This window comes from Sylvia atricapilla, chromosome 7 (genome assembly GCF_009819655.1).
Source record: "Sylvia atricapilla isolate bSylAtr1 chromosome 7, bSylAtr1.pri, whole genome shotgun sequence".
Taxonomy (NCBI): domain Eukaryota; kingdom Metazoa; phylum Chordata; class Aves; order Passeriformes; family Sylviidae; genus Sylvia; species Sylvia atricapilla.
Genome location: NC_089146.1, coordinates 18,927,124 through 18,939,963, shown reverse-complemented (window position 1 = coordinate 18,939,963; position 12,840 = coordinate 18,927,124). Strand labels below are relative to the sequence as shown.

Below are 12,840 nucleotides of genomic sequence, written 5' to 3'. Positions count from 1 at the left end.
TGTGTATTGGATACATATCTTCAGTGGTACAACTCTGCCTAGCCAAAACTAAGGCTTACCTAGGGGCTCTACTCAAAGAGGTATCTCTTGATTTTAAACAGTATTGGCTTTTGAGTTACAGTGCTGTAGTGAAGCTTCAGATATTTGTTTACTGAGCATCTTTAGGGTTTTTTTAAAGTTTCATACATGTTCATTGCCAGGATATTCTATCCTGAAGAAGTAAATAAAGAGAACTGCAATTGTAAGAGACACAGAATGTTAACTTTTCTGGAAAAAAAATCAGGATTTGAACACCAATTAATATGCATAGTTTTTATATGCTGATAAAAATAAGGTGGTTTTATGTCAAGTGAATATCACTATAGCACATTCCGTTGATAGTTCAATAAAAGTTGAAATTTAAAAAGAAGAGGGTTGTCATGTATGTTTGCACTTTGGGTATTCATTTGGGCTGTTGTATTTCATTTTAAGTTGTTGTGAGTGCTATCCTGAGTTTATCAGTACATTTCACTGTGGTGTTTTAATGTTGGCAAATGTTGAATTGTTTTTTCTGACTCTGCTGTTTGCTGTGTAGATTTAAGGTGGTAGATCTGTTAACGATGGCGTCACAGCATCAAAATACTGTTCTCGACTCAGAGCATGAAAGGTCCATGCTGGAAGGAGCCTTAACATTTTTGGTCCTTTTGTTAAGTCTTCGTTTACATTTAGGTAAGGGCCACTGCTTTAGGAATATTTGTATGTAAATAACCTTATTATACCTTCATTTATATTCAGTACTTAGTAGGTGCCTTAAAGCTGTTTAACCATACAGTAACTTAAAGCATTCAACATTTGGTTTCAAATTTGTCAGTTACTGAGTTTTAATCCCTTATGAAATAGAAATAGATACGATACATAAAAATGGAGAGAAATGGTTTTAATGGAAGTGGGTGATTTGTGTAGGTGATGACATAAAGATTTTGTATCTTTTCCAGAAAGATGGGTATTTTCTGATTGAGATTGTGCCTTTCGTAATATTTGTACACCCCCCTTTTTTTTCCCCTGTGTTTTTATGGCACTGTATCATTACTTAATTTGTATCATGTTTGACATGCTTTAATGTCAAATGAAAACTGAATGTGTGTTTTAAAATGGTGCTGTTTTAACAGCCTTTTACATTTCATTGTTCTAGGAATGACAGATGATGAGATCCTCAGAGCGGAGATGGTAGCCCAGCTGTGTATGAATGACAGGACACACAGTTCATTATTGGATCTCATATCCTTGGAATATATTCACTAATGTGCCTGAATGAGAATGACAAGTGCCTGGATAGTAATGAGGCTTGAACAGCACGTTTTTAGGTTACATAATTTAAAAAACTGTGTGAAGGTGTGTTTGTATATACTTGCTAGCAAAGGCATTTGCTCCAATTTTGGTTTTTCTTACAATAGATGCAGTACTTCTTAGTTGTTTAAATTAGTTTTGACCAATACAAAATGATATTCTGGTGTTAAGAAGTGTTTTAAGTGTGAGGTAAAACATGTGCTTTCCTGTGACATTGTAGAAGTGTCACATTTGTCTGTATATGAGCCTTTGATTTTTTCCTAAGTTTAGGCCAGTATAAAAAGACATTCTACATTATATTGGCTTTTGCTATCAATTGCTGAAAATGCTAATAAGTGCTTTGATATTAGAGTGAAGTGCATGTGTTATGGGGAAAGAGTAGCAAACTCCAAGAAATCCTTCTGCACAGGCATGGGATCTGTGTCTCTGGACAGCGACTACATGCAGGTGTTCCCACTATCACTCTTTGGCTGTGTAGGCAAATTAAATAGCTTCTTGTGGTTGTATAGAAGAGCTTGCAATGCAGGGATAGGCACTGAGCAAAAATATTAGGAATATGAAGATAGCAAAGGATGAGATTGAGGCTAACAAATGCATAATAATAATAATTAGTTATTATATTAATTACTAGATCTAGAACTCAGTCAAATATGTTAAATAAGTAATTACTTAGAACAGTTCACTTAAGTGAATGACTTAACTATGTAAAATCAGTGAATCATTTATATATATAAGCAGTCACTTATCATGGAGCAGAAGTTTACTTACTTGGAAATGCTACTTGTGTTTTAGGGTAATGTCAGTAGGTTAGTTAAGTATTGCTACTAAAAATGAGAACTGTGGAATCCAAGATGCAGAATTACTTATTGTGTTTACAGAGCCTGAAGTATTTTCTAGCTTTTTCTGTACTTGGATGTAAATGCAAAATATTCGCCCTATGAAGAGAGACAAAGTGTAAACGAAGGCAGCAACAGAAACTTTATATACACTACAGGCAGTGGTTTTTATTTCTCATTAAGTACTAACAGCTTGAGCCAAGCATTTAGCAAGTCTTACTTTAAAATGTTTAATGTCCTAGTTAGGAGGCTTAGATTCTCTTCAGTAACAGTTACTGTTCCAAGCAGCTGGAGCATACAGACCTCTTGTGGTAAGCACAGAGCACTGCTGAGATGTGCTCTGAAATGACTGAAAATATCAAGAGGGGAGTGAAATTCTGTGTCCTACAACTAAATTAGCTTTACTTTCCTTAACATAAATATTACATTCCAGAAAACCCTAATCCTAAAAGTGGTATTATTCCAGGAAGCTTAAGCTTTGAATCAGTCCTGTCAGCAGTTGCTGACTTTAAAGCCCCTGTTTTTGAACCTGGAGGTTCCATGCAACAAGGAATGTATACACCTAAAGGTATGGTAATCAGTCTTCTCTTGCAACATACTCATTGGTAAGATGCCTAACCAGAGTTTGTTTGGTTTTGTTGTAGTGGGCTTTTTTTTCCTTAAAAAACCCAAAAAGCAAACCCAGCCTAGCAGTGTTGAAAACTCCACCCCATCCTCCCCATGAAAAAGCCAAGAGCTACCACTGCCACCAAACCTCCACAAAACTTGACTTTTTCATTGTTGTTCACTGCTTATATTTAGAAGCATTGCTAAAGACTATCAGTGGTCTTTAATAATTTGATTTTGATCTAGAGTGAAAATGAGCATCTCATATTAATCAGGTACCCTCAGAAAGCAAAGGAAAATGAAAAATAGAAAATTATCTTGTTTGTATTTTACTGATCTGCAACTTAATTATTCATATTATTTAAATAAATCTGATGTATATTTAGTAGAATTTAGAACTGTTTGCACTATTGAAATGTCAATTGCAAAGATACTTTCTTTGAACTTCTCCACCTTTGACTATTAAAGATACTGCTATACATAGTTCTTTATTTTTAATGTATTTTTCTGTATTAGTATCCTGTAACATTTTTTGCAGTCAGTAGTGATGGTTTAGAAGAAGCTCAGGCTAGCCTTGTTGTAGAATATTGTTCTGTAATTCTACAATGCATACAGTGCAAAAATGACAAGTTTCTTTCCCTGACCAGCTTGTCATCTAAATTGGACTCAACACAGCATTGGTATATCAAAGGAGAGAAATAATTTAAGAGCTCAATGTTCCATTACTGTGTCCTGTCACTGAGCAGATAAGCCTTTAGAAATCTGAAATGCTCCATGTGCTCTGGTTGTGCTTCAGGCTAATGGCAAAGCTGAAGAGGGATTAACTCCTTCCTCCCCCACATACCTCCCCTGAGAACTGGGAAGGTTAGAGTCTGGAATTTTGGAACCATTTGGTTTAGTGGATTTTTTTGAGGGGAGTGGTGGTTAATGTAGATACTAGTATTGTAATAACTTGTTTGCCCATTTTTGTATTGGGAGATTAAAGTGTCATTAAAGCTTTTTTATACAAATTAACAACTAGTGAAGTAATTTCGTGAAACCAAAGTTTTGGGAATTGATCCATTTTGGTTCTTTGATGTGTAATTAGGCAGCTTAACACCCATGTATCTAAAATAACTTAATTTCAATGTTACATAAACTGCATTTCCTTATGTCCTGTCCGGTGTCTGAAGCTCATTACATGCCGGTCTTTTTCATGACACAATGTGAAGGAATAAGAGACGGATTTATGCTGTTTTTAATTATAGCACTTTATATTTAGGAAATTTAATGCTAATTACACTGTCTGGAGGTTTTTGTATATACTTTTCTTTTTTTAACTTAGGTAATCAATTTATTCCAGAGGTCAACTCTCTTAAGTATCTCATCTATAGCATTGAATAATGAAGTGATTTATAATACTGTACAGATTTCTTTTTTCTTAAAGGAGCAAAAGCTGAAAAATCTTCTGCAGGAATAGAGGGTGAAATGGTTTTCTTTGCCCTCTTAAGTGTTCATATGCTCCATAAGACTGTATAGGTTCTCAAACCCTTTGCTTTTGAGAATTGTAGTTTGTGGCCTGTCACAGTTAAAGCAAGTCATGATCAGATCAATTCCCTCTAATCCTCTAATCCCTGGTTTCCCTAAATTTGAGGGGGTGGAATCTACTTTATGTTCACAGATCCCTACATTTTGCTTCCATTAGCCATCATTTAAAAAAATAAAACCCAAACCAACTTTCAGAGCCAGGTTCTTTCTACACACTATGGATTTGTGTGCTGATGATGAGCTGTGTGTGCATTTCCAATATTCACAGTATGGCTCACTCAGTCTTTTTTTTCTCACTATGTATTAGCAGCCCAAACAAGCTTGGTGTGTGTTTCAGGCTGCAGTACTAAATTCTGTCCAGAAAAAAGTGTTTTGTTTTGTTTTGTTTTATTTTCCACAAGGTGAATTTGATTGTATTTCATACATAATGGAAACTTTGCTAAGTGTTCTCCCTCAGCAGTCTGTGAGAATATCTGTAGAACTGTTCGCCTTAGCAGGGGTTAATATATAGAGGATAGATCACCAGGTAGGAGTATAGACACTTGTCTTCCTGCCTGGGGAAAATTAATCTCAGAAGCGTGGTAAAGCTGCTTATTTCTGCCTCTGGAAACTGAGGAACGTTGTAAGCACTTGTGTTGTGTTATGCCTGCTGGTGGAGCTAAAATTCTGTATCCGCTGGGTTTCTTCCTCATTTTGGGGTCATTGAATCTTGCCTTCATTTTTTTGTGTTATGAGAGCTAAACACTTCAAAACAATTCATAGAATTAATGTCTTCATTTGGCTTTAGATTAGAACTTAGTTTTGTTTTTAATAACTTGTAAATAGAAAAACAAAAAAGGCCATCAAATGTGATATTTTTATAGACTGTTTAGACTTTTCTGTTTATGATTGCTCTGAACAGCCACTTTGCATGTCACTTTAGAGCTACTAAATTAAACAGATGTAACTAAGATTTTAATGCTGAAATATTGCATAGGTACTAGTTAGAAAAGAAAGGCATGTTTGTAAAGGATAGATCACAAATATTATTTGATACAAAGCTCGACCATTATTGATACTGAACAAGAAATGGTGTTGTTGCAGCAATTTTGTTCACTACACTTAATGGTAAAATATCATCTACCTGCTAACAGCTCCACAGTCTTCACTTCCAGCTTTCAAGAGGCTTGTGCTTACCAAGTGAAAAATAATGTAAACCTTTTCTCACATGTACTTGGAAATGAAAAAGAGCAAAACAAGACAATTCTTTTGTTTTGAAACCAATAAGAATTTTGGAAAATAATTTTTTTTTTATAAATAATGGTAATTATTCACATAAAAAGTATTATTAGTAAGAATTATTATAAATTGCTATAGTTTTCCAGGAAAACTTATATAATAGAAGTGACATAATTAAAGCTAGCTAAAATAAGTGGTAAGGTCTATAAAGAGAATGCTCACATGTGATTTCTTTTAAACAACAGCTGAAGTTTGGGATAAGGAATTTGACCCTGTCATGGTAATACTTCGAACAGTTTACCGTAGAGATGTGCAGTCTGCAATGGACAGATACACAGCATTGTAAGTTGGATCATTTTTACAAATGCAACATCATACTGTTGCTCATTCCACAACAATTTTTGTTTTCACTGACTGGTAATGCTAATCACTTTATCAGTGTTTTCAAGCCCCAGATTTGTTCTCAAGTAAGTAGAATATAAATCTACAAGCAATATCAGAGTTTTGGTTATCATAGCCTGTTACTCTTCCATAAATGTTTAAAAATACATCTGAAGGGCTACAGACAAAGTAGTGAATGTCAATCACAGATAAAATACTTAACCAAAGATATTGTTTAAAAATCATCTACAATTTACTTGAAAGAGTCTTACCTAATTTTATTTAGTTTACTCTTAGGTACACAAAGCAAAGTTTATCTATAAGCAGTAGCAGGTTTCTACATTATTGCAGTGTTTAACAGTAGTTTCAACATTTAACATTTGTTTCAACAGCCTAAAGCAAAGTGGCAAATTCCCTGGAAACCCATGGCCTCCTTACAAGAAGAGAACACCACTACACCCAAGTTACAGAGGTCTCCTAAAGCTTTTGCACTGTAAAACCCTGCACATTGTGCTCTTCACACTTCTTTACAAGGTACAGTCATAATTCGCATTAAGTGCATTGGTTTACTTCCACGTTTTTACAGAAGTCCTTAGAAGCATGATTTTTTAAAGTGTATTTGGATTTTATTTGGATTTTAAAGTATATTTGGATTCTGGAGTAGTCAGGTTCAATTTTATATAACAGTTTTGCTTTTGGTTTTGTTTTACTTTTCAAGTCTAGTACAAGTCTCTGACAAATCAGAGTTCTCATTCAGATTGTTCTTCCATGATGGTTTCAGAGAGCACGGTGGCATAAGTAGCGTTCCTTTGGCTCCTATTGCAGAGTTTAAGGCATCAGCAGTGGCTGTTTAAAAATATGCAACTTTAATGGCTTTAAATTCTCAATGTCAACTAAGTCTCGTAACTGCAGTTGTTTCTAACATCATTTCCCAAAAACATTCTGGATTTTGATAATTTTATGGCAACTGTTTTTCAGGGCTAATTGGTGCCTTTAAGTTATGTTTAGTTTTATCTTTGATAGTTGGCTGCTGTCTTCAAGAGAAGCACATCCTTTTTGAAGAGTCCATTCATCAGGAAATGGACTTTGAATCCGTACTTAGAATGTGTTTTCAAAGCAGTGTGTTGCAGAGGCAGATGAGAGACTATAAAAATTGCTTTGTTTGAGTAGTGTTTCTCCTGGCCAGACTTTTCCTTTCGTGCTCGTTTAAGTGCTCCCAACTTACCCAAAACTCAACCCAGCTTACCTAAACAAAATTTTGTTTGACTGTTAAATTTCTGTTGAATAGAAAATATCAGTTGTACTGCAGGAAGGCTGGTGAAGGAAAGGAGAGCTTGGGACTATGTAGAAGATCAAATAATGTTTTGACATGGAACAGAAATTAAGAATATAGAGAAGGAATGCATCACCTTTTACTGTATTGCTTGGGCATCTTTGGCCACTTTTTTCTTTTATTCCATTAAGAGCCTTCAAGGGCTTCAATCTTGAGAACCTTAGCCATTACTGGGTTGCTGTTTTAGCTGGAATATTGAATACTTTTCCACCAGATTTATGGATGGTAGAAAACAGATAGTGCTTGATTCTGTGGGTTGGCTTAAATAATGCCTGCACTCTCTGAAATTTTGCCAATTCATGACAGCCTTTATTATATCTCTTGGCTTTTGGGACTTCCTGTGGAAGAAGAGTAAACTATATTTGATGATGTTACTTTTCAGAAGCATTGGTCAATATAACTTCTGATTCCAACTGGTACAATTACACATGTTCTTCATATTAACAGAATACTGAGTCCTCTTTTAAATTAAATAACCTCTGTCATCTCAGATTTGGTTTGGCTTGATTAAATCAGCTCCTCAGTCACTTTTAAGAAAGGCTATTGTAAAACAATATTATTTTTAAGAACTTTGTCTCTCTAATGTTTCTAATGGCTTTATCTACTTAGAAAATTCATCTGTTCAAAACCAAGTCATATTTAAAACTTTACTAGGCTACACTCTAAAAATACTAAATTGTATAGTAGCCGGTCTGCAATGAAATTTTAAACGTATTTTCTCACCCACTTTTTTGGTAACCTGCATTTTTTTTGCCATTTTTCTTCCTTTAATTCAGAATATTCTCAAGAGGAAAGTTGTCCTGCTTTTTAATTTTAGCAATACTGGTTCTTCCTCTCAATGCATTGAAAGCTGTGTTAGAAGAAAGATAGAGGCATATTTAAATTTAAAGATAAGATAGTTTGTTATTTGTAACTAACGAAGATTATACGAAGGTGGTTGTGAACTAAATTGATGTTAACCTTGGTGGTATTCCCAGTTATGCCAGCATCACTTATAGGACTAGGACCTTGTGAGGCCTTTGGTGATTGAGCACAAGAAAAGGGAAGGGTAGGCTTGGAGCAGCTTTTTGCATTTAACTGCAGTAGTGGTGTCTGTGCAACTGTACCTGTCACTCTGGTGTTAAAGTAAATTGCAGCTTGAGCTAGTAATAGCTTTAAGGTATAAATTTGTTTGAGTGGAAAGACATAAAATCAGAATTTGCTTTTGTGGTGATGATCAAAGGTTTCGATCAAACCTCAAAATAATTTTTAATCAAATTTAAAACAAACAAAAATATCCACAAAAACTGAACAGTCCAAAATATATTATCCAGAACACTTGATGTAAAGTTTAGATGCACTGAAGCCTTAATATTCTATGATGTGTCTCTCTTCCTACCTAGATATTAATGGATCATCAGAATTTATCAGAGCATGTGCTTTGCATGGTTTTATATTTGATTGAGCTGGGATTGGAAAATTCTCCTGAACAAGAATCAGATGAAGAGGTAAGAATAAATACCATTGTTTTCTAGAAAATATAGTGGTATTTTTTTAAGATTTGGTATTCTTTAAAATTAGATCTAAAGTTAGAATAACTTTAGTAGTAGTAGTAAACATAGTAGTAACAATAAAACATGGTAGTTAGAATAAAACATCTTTATCAACTTACATAGGGCACAACTAATAAAAACAATAAAACATACTGTTGTGAGGAGGAGTATGGTATCTTGTTATGTTTTTCAGCAGTTTTTGTATATGTTGTCTGACAAAACAGATTGATTAGATCTTTACTACTCTGTAAATTAGAAAGTGTGCAAAAAAATTTAAATCATTGAGTCTAAAAATCTCTGCATTTTCAACTGAAACCAACCCTTATCATTGAGCATTTTATTGCTCAATTGACCTGTATCTTCTAAAATATGTGAATTAGTCAGAATTTTAATTCCACTTTTAATGATATTTGAATATAAAGAGCCATTATTTTTGTGATTCCAGATTCCCTATTACAATAGGTTTTTTAACTGATCAACACTGCTTTTTGACTGAGAATTTGCCACATTTTTTTCCTAAGATTGACTTCTGTATAGTTTTGATTTTTTTTTTATTAATCTTAGATTGTATAGCTTTGGATTACTCTCTGGAGTTCCTTTTACTTCTGCTAGCTAGCACAAATGGCTATATTTGATTACATTCAAATAAAATACTTAGACTTATGTATTTATCAGTCCTGTAGTTCTTATGGGCCTCACATCAATTATGGAAATTTTAAGAGGTATATTAGTTTTGTTGAGGTACATAATGTTCAACATACTGTTCCTGTCTTGTGGAGATATTATGGCCTCTGTAATACAGAAAAGCAGCATGAACTATTTTAATACATAAGAGAAAGTGTACCAGGGTTTTCTTAATTGTTTTAGGAATCTGCAGGTGGACAGGAGCGTTGCCATGATAGTTGGTTTCCAGGTAGTAACTTGGTTTCTAACATGCGTCATTTCATTAACTACGTCCGAGTACGAGTGCCAGAAACTGCTCCTGAGGTGAAGAGAGAACCACCTGCAAGTACAAGTTCTGATGGTTTAGCTTCATCACAGGTAAGTAGATACAAATTCTAGATTCTCTGGGTTAAAGTTGTTGCCCATGTTGGCATTTTTTGTTAGTTTTGTTACTGTTTTAATGAATTCATTAGGGTATTTTTCCCTTCTATTATTTTTCCTATATGTACTGGTAGCAGAAATAGAAGTTATTTCAAATGATTCCTCCTTCCAAATGATGTATTTAATGACTTTTTTTGTCCTGAATCTACCAGAGTTCAAGGCGGAAGAGCCTCCAGAGAGAGGTAGATCTGTGTGCAGTTTGTTCTCCTAAGCAATTAACTAGCAACATGCTTTAATTGTGCTCACCTTAACATTCAGTGGAATTTTCTAATTTTCCTGAATTTCCTTTTAATTCATATTGCAAGGGCTCATGCTTTTTTCATGTTCTGGATGGTAATCTTAGGTGGTAGACTCTAAGCAATAAAATGCCATTACATTTTTTAATATGTATTTGGAAATAAAAGCTTCCTATCAAATATAAAATGCTGTTGATAGCTTACTGCTTGAGCTTTGTGTTTAGGCCTGTTTGATCTTGCCAAGATACTACTAACATTTAATTTTGTAGAATAGTCTTAGCTTTCTTTGGTCTAGGTAAGTTTAACCTTATATTGAAAGTGGTTTTGAAATGATTAATAGCAATTTTTTGTTGCTGTGAAAACAAACTAAACTGGCTATGAATCTTTCAGGTGGGATCCTAAAAGATTTATAGCCAGTAGATGATACAATCTCTGTGTCAGTGTTGGTTTTTTATCTGTTGTGTACAGCATTTAGATTACTGTGTGCCAGATGTAGGGAAGTACAATAGACATTTCTTTCACGTGTTCATGTCAAAAAAACCCAAAATCTAAAGTATGGAGATGGCATTAAATAGATTAAAATATAAAGAAGGTAGGTGAAGTGATGTTCAGAATCCCATTTTTATATTTGATATCTCTTAATTACTGAGCCTTCTGAGAAAGAGAGGGTAAGATGTTAGTGTGCTGAATATCATGGTAAAAAACTTGAAGAGATATCTTTCTGCTGTGGATTCAGCATATGTTTCCTTAATTTGATACTGCAAGCAAGAGTAGTATAAGATAGATGTAAATGGGCTCTGTCATTAATGTAACTGCACTCATGTGCTCACATGCCCTGGACAGCAAGTTCTGCTGCCAAACAGGGGTATGTGGCTTCTGGATCTTACCTATGAAGTCCAGATAAAATGCACAATGTCCATGGGGATGTGTGGGCTCACCTGTATTCACCTGTGTGACATGAGTTACACCGTGCAGCAGTGCTCAGTAGACTTGAATAAAGGCATTTAAATGACAGAAAGATACTGAAATCATTATTATTCTAGAAAAACTAAGGAAATATTACTTGGATGACAGGATTGTTAATTAGACTAGGGTAAAACCAGTTGTTACTTGTTTTGTTATGGATATTTTCCTTTGGTACTTGGCTTTTTATGCAGTTGCATGTAACAGACTAGTACACACATACAATATGCAGGTTTAGTATTTTGCTGTCATAATTTTCAATACATTTGGGGAGTGGAGAAGAATTTTTAAGTTTCATGCTTTTCTTCCTAGCTTCAAATATTTTCCGTAGTTCTAGAAACGTGTGTTGTTTATACTTGCGTTTTTGCAAATCCATCACGATGATTTTTTTCCCCAAGAACTCAGGGACAGCTCAAGTGTTCAGTTTGGTGGCAGAACGCAGGAAGAAATTTCAGGAGATCATCAATCGGAACACCAGTGAGGCAAATCAGGTGGTTCGGCCCAAAACGTCGATGAAGTGGTCAGCACCCGGCGCAACTCCACAGTTAACCACAGCCATTCTAGAAGTCAAGGAAAGCATACTGTCTTTGCTGATCAAATTGCATCACAAACTCTCAGGAAAACAAAACTCTTACTATCCCCCATGGCTGGATGATGTGGATGTTTTAGTCCACCCAGAAATTCCAAGATACTCTCATGGAGATGGAATGACGGCAGTAGAAAGAATTTTACTGAAAGCTGCTGTACAGAGTAGGTTGAATAAACGTATCATTGAAGAGATATGCAGGAAAGTGACGCCTCCTGTACCACCAAAAAAGATCAGTTCTGCAGAGAAGAAAACTTTGGATAAAGAGGAAAGGTAATAATAATAACAACAAGATAAAGGGGCAGTAGAAGGACAGTGTATGTGTGCATCTGTTGATTGATCTTTAGGATTTTGTATGAATTACAAACTAAAAGAATAAGTCTTAATTCTACAGTTCTCTTTAGCTGATTTGAATATACATGATTTGCACGGGTACTGAGGAAGAATGTGTACCTTGCTATTTTAGCTCTTTAAATTAGAAAATTCCAATAATTTTATGTGATATACATGCTCACCCTTTATGTTGCCATTTATAAAACTCATATATACAAAAGTGAAGAATTGAGATTGTATTAGCTTTTGTGGCTTAACCTGATGATAATTCAGAGTTTTTATTTGTCCTGTCTGTTCATTCACATGCACACATCACACCATGATTGTTTTGGGGTTCTTTTTGCTATATATGGATTTAGTAGTTCCACTCTTTTCTTTGGTTGTCTGACTCATTCAAATTTAAACGTGTGTTTTTAATATTTTTTATAATTCTTATTAAAAAGAAAAGTTTGTATTTTCTTATTATGTGGCCTGAAAACTCATATGTCAGATATCTGTTTAGGATTGAATTATTTTTTTTTTAAACTTTGGACTTTTAAGTTTTGAGTTTAATTTGGGACATAATGAGTCCTGAAAGTCCCCAGAATACTAGCAGTATTGAAACTGAATGCAGAGACTCCGCTTCTCTTGGGCTTTTCACCAAATGTTGTGTTGGCATGAGAGTCTTATGGAAGAGGAATCAGCTAGAGGATGGCAACTAGAGCTGACAAAGAGATGAAAGCTAGAAATGGCAGGGATAGTGTTGAAACTGGGATGGAAGGAGTAACCTGGTGGTCAGTGTACTAGTGGAAAAAAGAGAAGATGACAGAGCATGCGATCAGTTGATGTGAGAAGACTCAAGCTGGGAAGCAGGAATGGT

At 34.8% G+C, this 12,840-nt stretch overlaps 1 protein-coding gene across 1 annotated transcript in view; it reads left to right on the top strand.

Moving 5' to 3' along the window:
* The window catches only part of UBR3 (ubiquitin protein ligase E3 component n-recognin 3), a 105,671-nt gene that overhangs the window by 38,362 nt on the left and 54,469 nt on the right, over window positions 1-12,840 (top strand). The window contains 8 exon segments of the mRNA XM_066323345.1: window positions 575-708; window positions 1,172-1,259; window positions 2,591-2,730; window positions 5,759-5,855; window positions 6,287-6,428; window positions 8,610-8,714; window positions 9,627-9,800; window positions 11,461-11,921. Coding sequence (XP_066179442.1) covers window positions 575-708; window positions 1,172-1,259; window positions 2,591-2,730; window positions 5,759-5,855; window positions 6,287-6,428; window positions 8,610-8,714; window positions 9,627-9,800; window positions 11,461-11,921 — 1,341 coding nt within the window.